Consider the following 20,700-nt stretch of genomic DNA (forward strand, 5'->3'; position numbering starts at 1 on the left):
CAAAACTTTAACCTAAGCTTCTCACCATCTTTTTCTTTGTTCAGTAGACCGTGAAATTGGGGTCAAAACTTTAATTTGGCATTAAAATAAGAAAGATCATATCATGGGAAACATGTGAACTAAGTTTCTAGTTGATTGGACTTCAACTTCATCAAAAACTACCTTGACCAAAAACTTTAACCTGAAGTGGGACAGATGGATGGACAAACAGATGGACGCACAGACCAGAAAAACATAATGCCCCTCTTCTATTGTAAGTGGGCCATAAAAATCATTTGGTCTACTTACCAAGGTCTGGTTTCTTTGTTACAATAACATACTCTTGACAGCCTTCCTTGTTAGGTCCCTGTGCAGGTGTAATGCCGTCAGCACAACATTGATAGACAGACTGTTCACAGAAGTTATCCTCATCACCTGACCCTTCTTCACAACCATCCTTGTTTGGTCCTGTTTATAGAAATATATGTACCGATGTCAAAGTGGACAATAGATAAGTAGTCAATAAAATAAACAGTTTTTTTTCAATTTCTATCAAAAATTTTATTTAGTTAGACATTAATCCATAGGTTGACCTAAACTTAAATCCTGTAAACAAACTTTTTGTTGACATTTAGTTTTTCTATGCCATGAATTAATTTCATGATTTTCAAATTCACTTGATGTAGTTAGATCAAAGTCTTAATTAAATTTTCGCACTGATTCTTATTCATTTTATTTTAAACTCTTGAAAGCTGCAAAAAATTAGTTGTTATACAGAAAGCACAAAAAAACTCATCTCTCATCAGCTGTTAAACCATAACAATTGTCAATTTCTACCAAAGATTGGATTGAGATGAACATTTAATTTAGTTTTCACTAATAACAGGTGTTAATATATTTACCTGTAGCTTGAGTGAAACCATCATCACAACATCCATATTCTGTACCCTGTAATAGAGATCTTGCAATTCACTTTTCAAATTACACTTGGATGTACAATTATAAATTCAATTAAAAGGTAGTTTTTAATAACTGGAAAAAAGACATCTAATTAAATATAAGTACTTGTTTCAGGTAAAACTAAAAAAAAATGAACATTTTCTACAATTTTCTCTTTTTATAATTAATGAAGACTTTTTTCATAATGTTTAAAGTCTACTCAAAAGTCATCTCAAATTTATACCACATTATCATGAATTAATTCTGAATATGGTATATTGTTATCACTCATATACATGTGCATTCATGATTCTTTTTGCTACATTTATTTCATAATAAGTTATCAAATTTTAAAACAAAACTAGCACTTTAAATATTTGATGAAGGTTATTATACCTGACAAGCGTCGGGACATCCTTTATAATTTGGTCCTTGTGCTATTGACACACCATCCAAACAACAACCCCACATAGACTCGAAACATAACTTCACAGTTTCTACAGCTGTAAACACAAATAAAAACTCAGCAAACTTTGAGTTTCTTCAATAATATATGTTTATTTATTTAATTTCTTCTGTCATACAATATCAATAATAACCATAGATAAGTAAATCAGTATTTTGAGAACAAAATTGTTTGAACAGTAATTTATATCTACGGTAATATTCTTAAAGTTTAAGGCAAAGTAATTCCAAAGATACAAAAAGTACTTAATATATATAAGTATATACATATAGAAATCGTCTAAACATCAACCCAACAATGTTAGATCTGTAAATTTGCTTTTGCAAATTTTTTGTTTTTCCCTCTCCGGGATTCGAACCCATGCTACTGAGATATCATGACACCAAATCGCCTGCACTGTATCTGGTGCGCTAGACCACACGACCACCTTGGTTTCACAAAAATAAAGCTTTCGGTGGCCAGGTGTTACTTTTCCTCGTCAGTTTTAATCTAGCGTCATAATACAGTACATCATATATAAGGCATATATTGTATATAGTGTATTAAAATTTGCTTTGCAAGTGATATTTCTATCCCTTTTTTTCATTATAACCTATTCAATGACCATCTTTTGGTGATCTTGAAAAGCATAAGGTTTTCTTCTACATAATTTCTAAGAATGACATTTTTACAGTAAAGTAAAACTGAAAATCAGGTTTCTTTTAACATGTCTATTTTTTCTGGTTAGACATTTTATGACAAATTTACTTGGCATCAGAAAACAACTCAATGTATAGTATATGCTTGTTCTTTTTACACTCTTCCTTTGCTATATGTTTTTTCTATGAATTTTCCTTTTTTGTTATTGTAATCATTGACTGTATTTTGTTATACATTTATTCGTTTGCTATTTAGCACATATTCATAGCTTGTAATTTTATTTTTAAATTTAGGGAGACAGATTAACATAAGAACTCTGCTCTTGTGTCCTAATCACAATTATTAAATCTTTTGTATATTTTGTATTTATGTCTTTACCCTTGTAGCTATATATTTTACAGTTTCTTTAATAAAATATGTTTTCAGTATATATGCTTGTTAAACTTTTAAAATGAAATCAAAACTTACGTCTGGGTGTTTGACAAGACATTCCACAGACATCACGACAACACTTTAAATCTCCAGAACAGTCGTAATCTGCCTGACATAGCCTAGCACAATCTGGATTGATGTTAGACGTCAATTCTACACGAGGACATTCACCACCCTTGTACTCAGGAGCTACAAGTATACAGATCTTAATAAGCACATCATAATTCATACTTTAATATTTCCTAAAAACGAGGTAATGTTCTATTAAGCATAGTATACATGTATTCAGTAATTAGTTGATCACTCCATTCTTCAGAAACCATTTCTATTTGATACCTTTAATTGCCTATACAATATAAACACTATGATAATTATTGAAGATGAACAGTCAAGAAGATAAATGTATAATACTAATGAAGCTCAAAGGCACCATACAAGGGAAAAAGATCAACTTCTTGTCCAATCATGTACACATTTTGTATATGCTTATTCCAAACCAAGAGCCTGTAGTACATAGGTTATAGTCCACTGCAGTCTGCCATAGTTAACTTTCATTTAATTTCATAGAAGTTTTAATCAGGACAAAGTTGTCTCTTTTAAATAATTTCACATTTGGTTATCCTTTTATAGCTTACTATATGGTTTTAGGTTTGCTCATTGTTTAAGGCTTAATGGTGAGCAGCATTGATTTACACCATTGTCCTTTTGGTCTTTTCAGAGGTTTAAAGGTAAGTGTAATACTGTAAATTCAGAAATTAATGCGAGGTTTTTATCATTGCGAAAAATGCGACTGAGTTGTAAACGCAATAATTTAAACTCGCATTTTGAAATATTTTATATGAATTTAAAAGGATTTTTCTCAAAATCGTAAAAATCAAAATCGCATTTAAGTCTAAAATGACAAAATCGCATGCATTAATTTCTGAATTTACAGCATACAATTTATGGTCACACCTGATGTATATGCATTGAGTTAAGATGTATCAGTATATGCATAGAGCCGATATTAATAATAAATCTATAAAAAAAATATTTATGAAAGACAAACCTAACATAGTATCAGCTACAACTTGTTCTGTTGGTCCCCTTCTACCATCTCCTAGGATAGCTGTCAAGTTAAATCTGTATTGTGTTGAAGGTTTTAATCCATTGATACTGTAGGAGGAGACACTGCCAGGGATATCTATCACACTCACACTGTCCCGCTGAACTTGGTCTCTATAGGAACGCTCTCCCATATACGACAGCTACAAATTCAAACATTTGGAATCAAATTTTTGTAAATGTATTTCATATCAATATTTGTATTGCTAGTATTATCATGTCAACTTTTTTTACAATTAATTTTATGACTTGAATACAATTAAGTGTTTAAAATACAAAAATATGGGACTTTAGGACATCTTCTCCCACTTTCACAATCACATTTTAATATTCAGTTAACTGCAAAGTCTCTATCCAACCCTGATTTTAGTTACCTTAGCACAACACTAGTAGTTTTAGTTATCTCCCTTTTGTCTACTGTGAACAGGCTACGAAAAAATGTACATAATGTCCTAAAACTTCAGCCAAAAAGTACTGTAACTGGATTTTAAGGTTACTTGAACTGCATTTTTCAATGCCTAGCCTTATACTTCTTATTTAGAGACCATTCATCTATCAGTACAGAAATAAGGACGTAAAACATCTTATTTGAGATAAAACTCAGGTTTAGAAGACATAATTGTACTAAATATATCATGTCACCTAGAAAATGACTAAGTCATGATCAGAAACCTCTTTATATCATACAATTACATTTCAAATATAAGCTCAATGTCTTAAAAGAGAGTTAAAGGCAACCAGAAAGAATTTAAAGTATTTCTTTAATTATACCCCATATATAAACTCTACATCTACGTAGACTTTTTTTCCCTTGAAGAATATTAAGCCCATCTGGCGAAATGAGTTATTAGAATTTTTTTTTTTTTTTTTAATTATAGATAGATAAATGAGAAATTAGAAATTTAAAACCCTCGAGCTGTTAACAAATGGTAAAATTCCCATAAAATCTCGTGCTATCTTACACTGTGTTGCATGCATACTCAAACTTACTCAATATTGTCTAATTATACTCAGTGTAAACTTACCCTATATTGTCTAATTATTCTCAGTGTAAACTTACCTTATATTGTCTAATTATTCTCAGTGTAAACTTACCCTACATTCTCTAATTATACTCAGTGTGAACTTACCCTATATTCTGATCACACTCTCAGTGTGAACCTACCCTATATTGTCTGATCACACTCTCAGTGTGAACCTACCCTATATTGTCTGATCACACTCTCAGTGTAAGCTTACCCTATATTGTCTGATGATACTCATAGTGTAAACTAACTCTTTATTGTCTTATCACATTTTCAGTGTAAACTTACCCTATATTGTCTGATCAAACTCATAGTGTAAACTAACTCTTTATTGTCTTATCACATTTTCAGTGTAAACTTACCCTATATTGTCTGATCAAACTCATAGTGTAAACTAACTCTTTATTTTCTTATCACACTCTCAGTGTAAACTTACTCTATATTGTCTGATGATACTCATAGTGTAAACTAACTCTTTATTTTCTTATCATATTTTCAGTGTAAACTTACCCTATATTGTCTGATCACACTCTCGGTGAAAACTTACCCTTTATTGTCTGATCACACTCTCAGTGTGAACTTACTCTATAATGTCTGATCACACTCTCAGTGTAAACTTACCCTATATTGTCTGATCACACTCTCAGTGTAAACTTACTCTATAATGTCTGATCACACTCTCAGTGTAAACTTATGCTATATTGTCTGATCACACTCTGAGTGTAAACTTACCCTATATTGTCTGATCACACTCTCAGTGTAAACTTACCCTATATTGTCTGATATCGTCTTTCATCATTGGAGGATCCCATTTCAAAGTTATTTTATTATAAGTTTTATCCATAGCATGGAGAGCGTGTACTTTCAGTTTTGTTTCTGAAATGAGATTTTAATTTTTTTTCATACAAATGTAGACACAATAAAATAGCGATGAACCATTGTGGACATTCATAGATGTCTTCAAAGATGAACAAGATGAGTCAACCATCAATAGGTGAACAAAATATAAAATGTCTACCATAACAGACAACATATCATATGTTCCAAAAATACAGACAGTAAAAAATTGTTATTTTATTATTTGGTTCATTTTTATTATTTTAAGTATAACATTTTTGGTTTGCTGCTATACTTACTTGTACAAAAGCAGCATTATATAAATATATGTAGGAATAAAGATATTTTAGGTTTGAAATTGAAAATTACTGGAAGGTTGGACAGCTCTCTCCAATAAAGGGCTGCGCTTTAGCGCATGATACGCCAGTTGCTCATCTTATCAATAATAGACAAATTATGAAAGAAAAAACTAACCATCACTACCACATCTAATAAGACATTCTGCACGTGTCCTGAATCTATTCTCATTACCACGACAACCACCATAAAGAAATTCTGTGCAATCTTTGGTTGTCTGGTCAAAGTGCCATCTTCTATGTGCTGCTTTACATGGTCCATGAGCCTGAGCTAGCTGGCAAATATCTGCAATTTAAAAAAAGAAACAAATGTAAATGTGAGTTCACTGAGTTACCATTATATTATTATCTTTTCCTTTTGCTAATCATCAAAACAGGTAAATAAATAGGTATAGTCCCAAGTCTGGAGTCTCTGTCAGTGGATGCCTTTAAAATTTCTCAGGTTTTTTTTTATTTATCAGGGAATTGGTATAGTGTGTGTTTTATTTGTTCCCTTGTTTTCTAAAGATGATTAAGAGGTCAACATATTTTGAAGAAACTGTTGTTAATAACCTAGTGTTGACAACTAAAGGTATTTTGATTTTTTTAAATTATAAGATCACTGTTTAATAAATGTTTGGTAGCGTATTCAACATCTCATTTATTTCAAATCAAAGTTCAATCAGAACTGAGAAGGAATTATTTCATCTGATTTAAATAAGTTCTTCCAGTTTTGAATATTGTTATTCTTCTGGTTTTTTTTAAAAGTTATTGAACAAGATTTAATTTTATGAATAAACTGGGATATTAGGTTTACATATCTGAGATTCCAAGGCAACCAACACAACAAAAAATGCCTATATCTTTATGATTTACAAATATATTTTTTTATACTTAGTGTTCTAATTAGTAACAATCTGAACCAAGCATAGTTAAATGGTGTGTATTGTGTACTGAATTTTATCAATCATCCTAAAACAAATACACACTACATACCTTGAACTGTAACACTCCTACGACATGCTGCATCACACTCCTCCTCAGTCTCAAAATTATTACGATTTCCGTCACAACCCCCATACCAGAATCTTTTACACTTTCCATCGCTTCCAGAATATGACCATTTTATTTTGTAATCTGTACAGGAACCTCTTTCTGCATCCAAGCTACAGAACTGAGCTGAAAATTATAAAAACAAGTGTTATTACAGATGTATATCATTTGATATGTTAAAAGCATTAGAGCTTATGTTATGTCCTTGTGTGTTTACTTTATATAAAAAGGAAGATGTGGTATGATTGCCAATGAGACAACTGTCCACAAGAGACCAAAATGACACAGACATTTATGCTGACTCTAAATAAAGCTTATTTATTTATGAAGCCGTTTTGTTTTTAGTTGTCCATGTTGTGTCTTGTGTACTACTATTTGTTTGTTTGTCTTTTTCTTTTTTTTTTTTAAATATTTGATATCTAAATATTTGAAGTAAAGTCCCAAATAAGAAATAAATTGCTTTTACATGATACAGTATTTCTGGAACTGAAAGTGTGTGTGGCAGTGGTTTATGCAATCATTATGGTAGTAGTATTTCATCAGAATACTTTAAATTGTAGTTGAACACAAGCATAAATTATCATTTCAAATTAACATAGATTTTTCACAAATGTAAATTTTGCAAGATTTTGATGTTTGAAAATTATTTTTGACATATAAGATCTTATTTTAGCAAATGAGGCTTACATTTTTCATACCTTCAGTATCTTTTTATTGGTTTTGTATAATTTTGGATGTAACACGTCTTCTGATTGGCTGACGAAATTCTGTTATCAGCCTATAGACATAATTTAGTCATGTGACCGTGACGTCATCAACGGTTTTTTTATGTTTTTTTACGGTTTAAAATGGAATTTAGAATTAAATTATAAGAAATAACTGTAATTTTTTTTCTGTCTATTCAACATAACATAAAAAATGTGGTGCACACTGTTAAATAACCTGCAACGCACGTGCGTTATTCAGTGTGCACCAAATTTATTATGTTATTTCTTCATAGACAGAAAAAATATTATAATCATTCCTTAAATATTTGAATTGGTTCATATATGATGATGGAAGTTTTTAACGACCTTGACTGGGATCACTGTCAAGTCAAAAATTATTGTGAGGTTTTCATTATTACGAAAAATGTGACAGAGTTGTAAACGCAATATTTTAAACTTGCATTTTGAAATATTCTATATGAATTAAACAGGATTAGTCAAAAAATCGTAAAAATTAATATTGAATTTAAGTCTAAAATGACAAAATCGAAATAATAAATGAACACAATAATTTCTGAATTTACAGTAACAACCCTTGCACGGGTTCATATATTTTCTTGTCAGTGCTTTTTATGGCTTTCTATACAGTGAATATTTGGCTCATTGTTGAAGGCTGCAGGATAACCTATATTTGCTTATAGCTATGCCATTTTGACTCTAGTGGATAGCTGTCTCTTTGGCAATCATAACATGTCTTCTCAATTTCTACTTGTAAGAAACTTAAAAACTGATGATGACTTAGAAAATATTCAACCTCTAGATTCTTTATTAAATTTTTGTGTTATATATATGTCATCTCATTAACATAAATCTCACATCTTTTACCATTCTGATGTTGCCAAACCTAGATGATAAACAAGAGAGGAATCATTCATAATAATACCTACCTGATGTCTGTGGAGGATCAGTAGTTTCTGGGGCTACTTCAACTGAAACCAAAAATACTATTGTCAACTATTTTTGTAATTAAAAGTAATGTATTGTTATTCCTTTGCTATTTGCCATTTATCAGCAGGCAAAAGTTCATGAACATAGCTTCTTTTAACAATTCAAATATCGGTACATTTGTCTTTGATGAATGTGAATTAGTCAAAACTCATTTTTCTGACATACTGTGGATTCATTTATTTTTGTAGGAACCAATTTTCATGGAGGAAGGAAAAGTTACATGTTTGTGGATAATCAATTACTTGTTTTTTCTGAAGTCTGCATAAAGCCTTAAGAACATTTGTCATTCGTTAAACATATAATTTCCTGGTTCAACTGTACCCCTGAAATCGGTGAAAAGAGTTATCAAACGAATAATAATGAATCCACAGTATTAGTTTTGGACAGACAGGCAACCTTTCTTAGTGCCCCTATAACAGAATATGAATATCAAGGTGTTTTCATATTGCCCATCGTGAATCTTTTTTAATACTGACTAAATCTGAGCTCAGTCAATTTTTTAAGTCACCTTCAGGGACAGAATTAACTGACCTGATAAGAGAGGTAACCTTTGATTTGAATTCCAAAATGCATAGGTATAATTGGACCAGGACGACATGAGGGTGATTTGAAAAAATAGATATTTGCTTAGTAAAGGTAACCATTATATATACATAAAAGTCTTAAGAATTTGCAACAATACTAATATAAGATAGTAATATATAAACAAGATGTTATGAAATCAGTTTTATAACATCTTGTTCATATATTGCTATTTTATATCAGTATCATTGCACAAATCTTAAAGACATGTATCCATTTTCCTATTTGCATGTGTAGCATGGTCAATCCTAGACAATTAGATTCCTAACAAATTTGCTGGTTGGTTTTCTTTATAGGCAAATAAAGTCATTGGTTTCTCTTTTAAATACTTTTGACATTGACATTTGTTATCCACTTGTTTGATGTGTTAGAGCTTTTAATTTTGTCATTTGATTAAGGACTTTCCATTTTGAATCTTCCTTGGAGTTTAGTATTTTTGTGATTTTACTTTTTGTTAGCATTCTATATAGTATGGACCATGTTCATTAACAAACGCTGTACAAAACCCAATTGTTTATATCCTTGTGCTTTGGTTGACTCGTGATGTGTAATAAAAACGGAATGGTGTTCCCACAGAATATTTATAGCGGATTAAGGACATGCATGGTTACACAGTATTACCTATATTAGGCTCCCGACAGGTATGACCACAACCGTTGGAACAACATTTCTGTGTCCCGGTACAATCATAATCTGATGCACATCCTTCAACACATATTCCTCCAGCTCCTGCAGTCAATGGTGGACATTCTCCAGCTTTGTATCCTCCTAAAAGCATAAGATACAAAGAGATATGTAGGAGCCTGTCATGGATAACTGACTGACATTTGTTATTTCAAGTAGGAAGCATTCGCAATCTATGTTAAATCATTGCTGTCAGAGTGACCCTCTTCTAGGTCTTATACTGTGAAGAACCCTTGTAAGTAGTCAATTCACAATGTCTGTCTCTTGATTTGCTTGTCGATCTTTTTTTGTTCATAGTTTTTGCAGTTTAGAGTTTATCTTTCATAGTTTTAAGCTAAATAGAGAAAAAGTTAAATAGAGAAAAAAAAATAATAGTAATTTGAACTGCTTTAGTATATTTTTTTATGTTAAGTTTAAAAACTTACTGAAGGTTTATATATCAGTTAAAAATCTTTCATAATTTTGTTATTTAAGGACTGACTGTAATATTTTTTCTGGCTATGAAGAAATAACATAAAAAATATGGTGCACACAGAATAACGTGCGTAGCGGGTTATTTAACAGTGTGCACCACATTTTTTTTGATATATCGAATAGACAGAAAAAATATTAGTTATTTCTTATAATTTAATTCTAAATTCCATTTTAAACCATAGAAAACCATGAAAAAAGTTGATGACATCACGGTCACATAACTTAATTATGCCTATGGGCTCATAACAAAATAACGTCAGCCAATCAGAAGACGCATTACATCCAAAATTAAATTATTGCATAATGAGAGACTGTCTTTTATTAATCTTACCTGCAATGTATCAAAATTCTTATTCTATTATAATGGTACTTACTACTGACAGCTCTTGTAGTGTTGTAAGCTGACATACTCCATAAGCTGAACTTTGTACCCTGGATGACCTTGACACTAAATTCATATTGTTGTCCTGTTGATAACCCTGTGATATACACTTGTTGAGCTGTAGTATTGACAGTGGTATATTGATTTTCTGAACCAGCCACAAGTTGCCTATATCTAACAGAATATAATCTACGCTCAGTGGCATCAGCGGCATCTATATCTCTCCATGTTACAAAAGCTGTATTATCTCTGACAATGTCAGCCCGGATGTTTACTGGAGGTGTCAATAAATAACTGTCTAAAATAAGAAATAATACATAATTTGAAATTTTAAGCTTTTACAAGAATGGGTGACTTAAAAAAAAAAGAAAATAAAAAAGATATGCTTTTTCTACTATCACAGAGAGAACATAAGAAGATGTATTACCCACCTTTACAGAGATTTATAAGACACCTTGTAACAAAATATCTATTTTTCTAAATATATTTAACAACATTTTCAGATGTCTATTTTGGGAAGTATTTGCAGATTTGCATTAATTGCGTGATGTTTGAAACCCATAAGCAACTTCCTAAACCTTCTTAACAAAACATGTGATATCTGAAAGATATCTGAAGCATGTCACTTGAAAGTTTTAAATTACTTTTTAATTTCTGTTTTGATGTGGCAAAAAAAGGTGACCTTATCATACGTACCTGGCCTTTGGGACAAGAGAGAATATTGTGAACAAAAAAAAGTTCTTCTAATTACCTTCAGGATCTTGGCAGGTTGTGCCACATCCGTTTGAACAACATTTTTGGTTGCCATCACAGTCTACATCTCTACGACAGGCCTGAACACACGATCCTATGTTACTTATAGAAAGTTTAGGACATTGTCCTGGTTTAGTTGTGGGCAGAGGTGCAATTGTGGTCACTACAATTATAAAAATATTGATTACAATTGACCAATCAAAATTTGTTTTAATGAATGAGTTACACCAGTTGACCTGAGCTCAAACGGTAAAATTACCTCAATGAACAATTGATTCTTACTATGATGTAATAACTTAAACATTCTGACATATGTAATGTCTGGGAAAATGCATAAATTTGAAAGATGTTATAGGAGCTATTGATTACTAATTACACTTCCTCTCAAAAGTTGTTGACTAAATGTGATGAAAGTATATTAAATGAGCGTATTTTAAAGAAACAAGTTTTTGTCAGACAGGAAGAATAACATTTAATAACTGAAAGTGTTTCATACTGTTTGGCATAATAAGATAAATCTTGGTGCCCTATATATAGAATCCATGACTTAAATTTGCTGAGAAAATTGTGACACGATTGTGTTACAGACAGAGGAAAAGAGGTTAATCAGTATATTCTATTCCTAAATTAGAGGCGGATGTATTATAATCAATCTAATCTGTCTTTCTTTAATACATCATTAAAGTAACTAATATAAAATGGTAGGCAAGCCATAAATTCTTTGACATAAATAAAAAATATGAATAACAAAATAAATCAGATTTAATGCCAAGTAAGCATTTTTATCTATAGTACTGTTAAAAAAATAATTATGGGTAAATGCTAAAAAAAATCTTGTTTCCTATTTTGATATTCCAATAATTTGACAACTACCTGTGATGGTACATCTGGCTTCACAATCCTCTTTGGTATCAAATCTATTAGCATTACCCTCACAACCTCCATACCAAAACCTTGTACATTGACCAGTGGTAGAGTTGTGGTAATATTTCACTATATATCCTCTACATTTACCCAATTCACTATGTAAACGACAGATATCTGAAAATAAATTAAACTTTAATTATACAATATATTTTTTTCAAAACAGCTATAAGATAAGAGCTCTAAAATAAAAGCAGTTTCATTCTGATAATATTATTTTTTTACTATTTATAAATGATATATATGAGCACCAAACTAATCTGTGATGTAACTATTGGCTCCAAACAACAAGGGTACTGGGAACAGATATATGTATAACGTTTTTGTTTAGGGGTCAGCTGAAGCATGCCTCCAGGTGAAGGATTTTCTCATTGTGTTGAAGACACATTGGAGGCCTTTGGCTGTTTTCTGCTCTTTGGTCACGTTGTTGTCTCTTTGATACATTCCCATTTACATTCTCAATTTTATCATTTTATAGTACATACTTTGTGCTTCAATTCAATAAAATATAAATTATTGATTGTTTTTATAAGTCAGGTTGCAAATTGAAGATGATCAGAAGTGGATTAGGGTGGAAAGGCTCCCTAAAGGAGCTACATATGGTTAATGCATATACTTTTTACAAGTCCCACTTCTAAAGTTGCTTTGGTACCCCCCTATAGGTTTCAAATTCCTAGATCTGCATATGATCATATTGATAAGATATACATATAGTATTCTGTGCACTAGTATGACACAGATTTTTAATGTGCTGGCAAACATATTACCCGACTCAGACTCATTATTCTGACCATTTTTTGCTCTTACTTTGTAGATCAGCAGTAAATACTAATTTTAAAGTTAGTGTTTGAACCACCTGGATATTATACCCAGTATCTGCCCCTGTTGAACTGCACTGTTCAAGTAAAACTTTAAGGAGTTAAACAATAAATTAGTTCATGTTACATGATAAAAGCCAAATTCATTGTTTTTTTTGTAATTAATGACATTTTGAATAATAATGAAATTTTTGTCCTCACATGTGTGGAACTTAAGAGACATAAACTTAATTAAATCACAGGTGCTATAACTTTATTATATTGTAATTGCATTTCCACAATGTGTTACATAATAGTCTTGACTTTCAAATATGAAATTCTTCTAAAAACTAAAGGTTCCTAGGAGAATGCATTGCTCATATGGCATCCATGTCTCAGAATGCCAATCACAGTGTGGTATATCATCTGTTTTATACATATTACTGTAAAAGAAGATCATTTGCTTTTCTGGGTGGGTGAGGGCAAATGCACTGGAGACAGGAGGATTTTGGAAATAAATATATGTTCCTGTTTAGAACTGATAATGATCATGTTTGGCCAAGACAGAATGCAATAACATTTTCTGCCCTACAAAATGAAGGAAACATTTATAATCGAAATATTTTGATGTGTTAAGTTTTTTTCAAATAAAATTTGTAAGGGTTCCGCGGAACCCAGTGTCTCGCCTATTTTTGCTGTAAATCGCAAACTCAACAACAATGAGGAAAAAAATCAAAAATATTCCTCTTGTTACTATTTTATGATTGTAAGAAAATCTAAGTCCATTTAAAAGTAAATTACAGAAAAAACGGAGTAATCTTTTTACAAAATTTACTTCTGGATACAATCTTATGATCATAAATAAGCTTCTGTCCAAGTTTGGTACAAACCCAGGACAGTTTAAGAAAGTTATTAAGATTTTAAAAACTTTAACCACAGAGTGAATGTAATGGTTCCCCCCAGAAAAACTAAGTCAATTTAAAAGTAAAATATGGAAAAAATGGATTTATTTATTTAAAAAATTTACTTCTGGATACTATCTAATGATCACAAACAAGCTTCTGTCCAAGTTTGGTACAAACCCAGGATAGTTTAAGAAAGTTATTAAAATTCTAAAAACTTTAACCACAGAGTGAATGTTTTGTTTCCCCGCAGAAAAAACTAAGTCCATTTATAGTAAAATATGGAAAAAATGGAATTTCATTTTTACAAAATTTACTTCTGGATACTATCTTATGACCACAAACAAGCTTCTGTCCAAGTTTGGTACAAACCCACGATAGTTTAAGAAAGTTATTAAAATTCTAAAAACTTTAACCACAGAGTGAATGTTTTGTTTCCCTGCAGAAAAAACTAAGTCCATTTATAGTAAAATATGGAAAAAATAGAATTTTATTTTTACAAAATTTACTTCTGGATACTATCTTATGATCATAATCAAGCTTGTGTCAAAGTTTGGTAGAAATCCAGTATAGTTTAAGAAAGTTATTAAAATTTCAAAAACTTTAACCACAGAGTGAATATTTGTTGACGCCGCCGCCGCCGACGACGGAATGTAGGATCGCTTAGTCTCGCTTTTTCGACTAAAGTCAAAGGCTCGACAATAAACCATAACTGCTTTGGCAGTCCAAGTAGTAGTATGTTCATGTCAGATACAAGAAGGGCTTCAAATATCATTATAGATTTTTCTGTATCTTGTCAAAATGTTAAATATGCAATTAAAGAACCTTAGTGAGCACACCTCCACATTGTCCCTGGACATATAAAATATCTCTAAGAAAAAACACTTTAATCATAATTTCCTGCCTTATTATCTAAAAAGGTTGCATGATATTCTGTTGCAAGGTTTCAGAGGAGCTGCTATGACAGGAAAAGGACTGACGGACTGACGGACAAACTGACAGACAGACAAACAGACAGATGGGTCAAAAACATTATACCCTTTGCAACTCGTTGTGTGAGTATAATAAGACTGGATGCAATCTTTAATGGACACAGATTTGAACCAGATGCTCCGCAGGCCGTAGCTTTATACGACCGCAGAGGTTGAACCCTGAACGGTTGGGGCAAGTATGGACACAACATTCAAGCTGGATTCCACTCTAAATTTGGATTGTGATTAAATAGTTGACACAGCATAGGTTTCTGACACAGAATGAATGTATTCAAATGAACTTAAAATTTTTGTTTTCTCTTAGAGCAATTCACTATGCTGTTGAATATTAATCCTCTCAAAAAAATGTTTGAAGAAATTTTCTTTTTATTTATGAAATTTTAAATGAGAAAAATTGAACCCAATTTTTTATTCACATCCCCCTTTCCCTTATTCCAAAACTAATTTCAATTAAAATATTCTAATGGAGTTTGCAACAATTACTACTCATTTAAATACATCATAAAATATTAAGATGTAAAAAAACTGCTTGTTATCACTGAATGGTAAAGATTATTTAAATTTACCAGTTGGTAGTAAAAAGTGATTATACATTGTATATTGTATATAACAAAGATTTAAGTTGATTCTGGACAAAGAAAGATAACTCCAATTAAAAAAAAATCTTGCAGATATTTCTTGCTTACTATACTGGACAAAGAAAGATAACTCTTAATTAAAAAAAAATTTGCTATTTCACAATATTGTGAAATTAGATATTTCTTGCCATTGCACAATACTGTGCAATTGAAAAGACTTGCTATTGCACAATACTTAATATAATAATTTTAGATCCTGATTTGGACCAACTTGAAAACTGGGCCCATAATCAAAAATCTAAGTACATGTTTAGATTCAGCATATCAAAGAGGCCCAAGAATTTAATTTTTGTTAAAATCAAACTTAGTTTAATTTAGGACCCTTTGCACTTTAATTTAGACCAATTTTAAAACTGGGCCAAAAATTAAGAATCTACATACACAGTTAGATTTGGCATATCAAAGAACCCCAATTATTCAATTTTTGATGAAATCAAACAATGTTTAATTTTGGACCTCGATTTGGGCCAACTTGAAAACTGGGCCAATAATAAAAAATCTAAGTACATTTTTAGATTCAGCATATCAAAGAACCCCAAGGTTTCAATTTTTGTTAAAATCAAACTAAGTTTAATTTTGGACCCTTTGGACCTTAATGTAGACCAATTTGAAAACGGGACCAAATATTAAGAATCTACATACCCAGTTAGATTCGGCATATTAAAGAACCCCAATTATTCAATTTTGATGAAATCAAACAAAGTTTAATTTTGGACCCTTTGGGCCCCTTTTTCCTTAACTGTTGGGACCAAAACTCCCAAAATCAATACCAACCTTCCTTTTATAGTCATAAACCTTATGTTTAAATTTCATAGATTTCTATTTACTTATACTAACGCTATGGTGCGAAAACCAAGAAAAATGCTTATTTGGGTCCCTTTTTGGCCCCTAATTCCTAAACTGTTGGGACCGAAACTCCCAAAATCAATACCAACCTTCCTTTTGTGGTCATAAACATTGTGTTTAAATTTCATTGATTTCTATTCATTTTAACTAAAGTTATTGTGCGAAAACCAAGAATAATGCTTATTTGGGCTCTTTTTTGGCCCCTAATTCCTAAACTGTTGAAACCAAAACTCCAAAAATCAATCCCAACCTTTCTTTTGTGGTCATAAACCTTGTGTCAAAATTTCATAGATTTCTATTAACTTAAACTAAAGTTATAGTGCGAAAACCAAGAAAATGCTTATTTGGGCCCTTTTTGGCCCCTAATTCCTAAAATGTTGGGACCAAAACTCCCAAAATCAATACCAGCCTTCCTTTTATGGTCATAAACCTTGTGTTAAAATTTCATAGATTTCTATTTACTTTTACTAAAGTTAGAGTGCGAAAACTAAAAGTATTCGGACGACGACGACGACGACAACGACGCCAACGTGATAGCAATATACGACGAAAATTTTTTCAAAATTTGCGGTCGTATAAAAACTAATTCTAATATCGCCTGAAAGACAACGGCCACAAGTAGAACTTTTTTAACTTGTTTATATCTGTCATATTTTATTTTGTTTATTGTATTAATATAAATAAGTCCCTATTTTTTCTTCACATTTTCCAAGTCAGCGCCCAAATGGTCACCAATCCAATCTGTAACATTGTCTAATCCCAGTCAGCACCACTGTGTATACCCCCATCTGTAACATTGTCTAATCCCAGTCAGCACCACTGTGTATACCCCCATCTGTACCACTGTCTTAACCCCATCCCTTCCACTGTTTATACCCCTCTGTTCTAATGTCTACACCCCCATCTGTACCAATGTCTTAACCCCATCCCTTCTACTGTCTATACCCCTCTGTTCTAATGTCTACACCCCCAACTGAACCATTGTCTTAACCCCATCCCTTCCACTGTCTATACCCCTCTGTTCTAATGTCTACACCCCCATCTGAACCATTGTCTTAACCCCATCCCTTCCACTGTCTATACCCCTCTGTTCTAATGTCTACACCCCCATCTGTACCACTGTCTTAACCCCATCCCTTCCACTGTTTATACCCCTCTGTTCTAATGTCTACACCCCCATCTGTACCAATGTCTTAACCCCATCCCTTCCACTGTCTATACCCCTCTGTTCTAATGTCTACACCCCTATCTGAACCATTGTCTTAACCCCATCCCTTCCACTGTTTATACCCCTCTGTTCTAATGTCTACACCCCCATCTGTACCAATGTCTTAACCCCATCCCTTCCACTGTCTATATCCATCTGTTCTAATGTTCATACTCCCTCTAATCCAATATCTACACCCCCTACTATTATCATTAGACTAAGGTTTACCTGTATTCCCTGAGTTATCTATTCCCCCATTAGTGCCACCATTAGTACCGTGATCTGTCCCATGATCTGTTCCGTGATCTGTTCCGTGATCAGTACCACTGTGTCCATTACCATTTGTTCCATGGTCAGTACCTGTATGACCATTTGTTCCATGGTCAGTACCTGTATGACCATTTGTACCTGTGTCTAATCAAATTAACAAAATAGCTTTATAATACAAATGTACTTATATTCTAAGAAAAAATAAGTACAAGCTTTGGTATTATTACCTATTTATAGTTTCAGGTTTGGGAGGAATTGTGAGTGCAAGTGACAGTGGCTTTATAAAGTGGAAAAGGGTGGACATAAAAAAATAATAGGATGGAAAGAATTTAATATAAATAAAAACAAGTTTATGATTCAGTATTATATCTCTTTCAAGGGACATGCTCCAGGCTCACTCAAACACTTTCATTCATGCATATAAAAACAGAATTATAACCAATAACTTGATGCATAGTTTCTTTTGACATTAATACAGATTTTACGAATTTTCATCCCTAAAATAGTTCTTAGTGATCATACATAAACTAAGAAAGATATGAAGCATTCATAAAGAGATCGTGAGAAACAATAATTGATCTGCAATACGTTCATCATGCTACTGTACTGTGATGTTGTATATTTTGCAATAGTATAAAAGACTGGAAGGAATTGTTCTTCATGCCATGGTCACAGTATAATGTCATACTGGGTTTTCTAATTATACATGTAGTACAGCTAAGTTTTGCTTTTTGCCCTCTTTCTTTTGAAGACAAGGGCAATCATTTTTCATTTCTTGGAGAGAATGAGTAATTTAAACACTCTATGCATTCAACATAAATGAATGAACATCATGATATATAAATGATGATTGATAAATGGCATGAAATAACAGAATAACTGCATAAATATGTGATACTCTGACCGCAATATAATTTTGTTTTAAAAATAGACATAGGTATGAACTCTATTTTTTTTCAACAGGAGCCGCCTGAAAGAAAAAAATTGAAAGGGGGGGGGGGGACCTTTCAGTCTGTGCCCATCACCCTCTAAGGAGTTAGAATCTAAAAGTATTCAAGTTGTGAATTTGGCATTTAGAATTTTGCATAGTTTAAACGTGTTTGGTTCATTGTATTATCAAAAACATTTTGAGATACATTACATTTTCAATAATTTTCTTTTAATTTTAGAAATGTTGTCAAGAAGTTTCCTTCCATGACAAGAGGGGACACAAAAAAATCAAAGAATATTCACAATTGTCAAATGCTTTCTTGATCATAAGTCAAGTGTTCTATAATTGACTACAAAGAAAAACTTCACAAAAGGTTGAAATTGGCCATTCAATTTTAATGTATTTTCAACCAGGTCAAAATGATACCAATTTCACAAGAAGCAATTGTGATATTACAACTTATACAAAATAATTTTTTTTGACAGATAACATAATAAATGACGAAATAATGACCCTTAATTATACATTATTTAGTAGTAAGGCTTTGGAAATAGATACAGTTATTAACCTTAAGAATCAAATTATTTCTTTTGTATATTCCATGATGAAGTTGAAATTCAAGACCATGTTTAGCCTAAAGTGAACCTTTAGCATGATACATATTTTAGTTTTTTTTAGTCAGGACTGCATAATTTGTGAGTCTCTTTAATGACATAGGGAACAGAATGAGTAGAGTATCCCATTTTTATTAAAATAGGGATGTAGTAAATTTCTGATAGAAACATTTTCATCTGAAGCAGAGCTCCCAATTTGAAGATTTGAAAAGTTGATACTTATGCACAGACCATCTTTTTCTTTGTCTATTCTTAAATTATTTTTCTCATAATGTTGTATTTCCTTATTTTATGAACATGATCAAATGGTGTTCATCATTTTTATGAACATGGTCAAATGGAGTTCATCATTTTTGTGAACATGGTCAAATGGAGTTTATTATTTTTATGAACATGGTCAAATGGAGTTCATTATTTTTATGAACATGGTCAAATGGAGTTCATCATTTTTATGAACATGGTCAAATGGAGTTCATTATTTTTATGAACATGGTCAAATGGTGTTCATCATTTTTATGAACATGGTCAAATGCAGTTCATCATTTTTATGAACATGGTCAAATGCAGTTCATCATTTTTATGAACATGGTCAAATGAAGTTCATCATATTTATGCACTGTTATCTAACACAACAATATCACTTATAGATACAAACCTATAACTTTAGAGGTACAAGCGGCCTTACATGCCTCTTCAGATTCAAAACGGTTGGTGTTGCCACGACAACCACCATACCAAAATCTCTGACATAGTTTGTCATTGTAATTATAATACCACTGAACTTTATATTTGGTACATTGGCCCCTGTCTTGTTTTTGGCGACATCGAGCTAAATAAATTGAAGACAAAATATTGGATAACCACACCCAGTGCATAGAAAACAAACACACAGTGTTAGCAACAGTGATATAACAACCATGTTTAAATTCTTTGTTACTAGATCTGTAATGCTGTTCAGTCTTTCATTTTTTAGTTAGTAGCTGCAAAAATAAACAACTCTAACGTTCCTTTTTTTATTTTCTTATTATTTTTGAATGGTTCTGACATCTTTAATTTTGGTTTTATTGTTTTGGACTTTAATCTGATTAAGGTCCATAACATTCTAATCCAAATATTTGAATAACAGCAACAGATTAAAAAATTTACTCAGAATTTTTTTTTGCAGTAAAAGCCAGCAAAA

General features: G+C 31.7%; 1 protein-coding gene across 8 annotated transcripts in view; it reads right to left on the minus strand.

Moving 5' to 3' along the window:
* LOC134712047 (papilin-like) overlaps positions 1-20,700 on the minus strand; it is a 127,917-nt gene that overhangs the window by 22,275 nt on the left and 84,942 nt on the right. For 4 of the 8 annotated variants that reach the window (XM_063573177.1, XM_063573174.1, XM_063573179.1 and 1 more), the window contains 15 exons: positions 20,176-20,349; positions 17,934-18,119; positions 12,273-12,440; positions 11,398-11,562; positions 10,639-10,944; positions 9,728-9,874; positions 8,465-8,505; positions 6,753-6,939; positions 5,896-6,063; positions 5,354-5,460; positions 3,504-3,702; positions 2,492-2,644; positions 1,315-1,421; positions 882-927; positions 289-447 (listed from right to left, as the gene is read on the minus strand). In XM_063573177.1, coding sequence (XP_063429247.1) covers positions 289-447; positions 882-927; positions 1,315-1,421; positions 2,492-2,644; positions 3,504-3,702; positions 5,354-5,460; positions 5,896-6,063; positions 6,753-6,939; positions 8,465-8,505; positions 9,728-9,874; positions 10,639-10,944; positions 11,398-11,562; positions 12,273-12,440; positions 17,934-18,119; positions 20,176-20,349 — 2,313 coding nt within the window. Of the gene's footprint in view, positions 1-288; positions 448-881; positions 928-1,314; positions 1,422-2,491; positions 2,645-3,503; positions 3,703-5,353; positions 5,461-5,895; positions 6,064-6,752; positions 6,940-8,463; positions 8,506-9,727; positions 9,875-10,638; positions 10,945-11,397; positions 11,563-12,272; positions 12,441-17,933; positions 18,120-20,175; positions 20,350-20,700 lie in introns of all 8 variants that reach the window. The other 4 variants (XM_063573178.1, XM_063573175.1, XM_063573181.1 and 1 more) reach the window with 4 other exon arrangements.

Source organism: Mytilus trossulus, chromosome 3 (assembly GCF_036588685.1).
Source record: "Mytilus trossulus isolate FHL-02 chromosome 3, PNRI_Mtr1.1.1.hap1, whole genome shotgun sequence".
Taxonomy (NCBI): Eukaryota; Metazoa; Mollusca; class Bivalvia; order Mytilida; family Mytilidae; genus Mytilus; species Mytilus trossulus.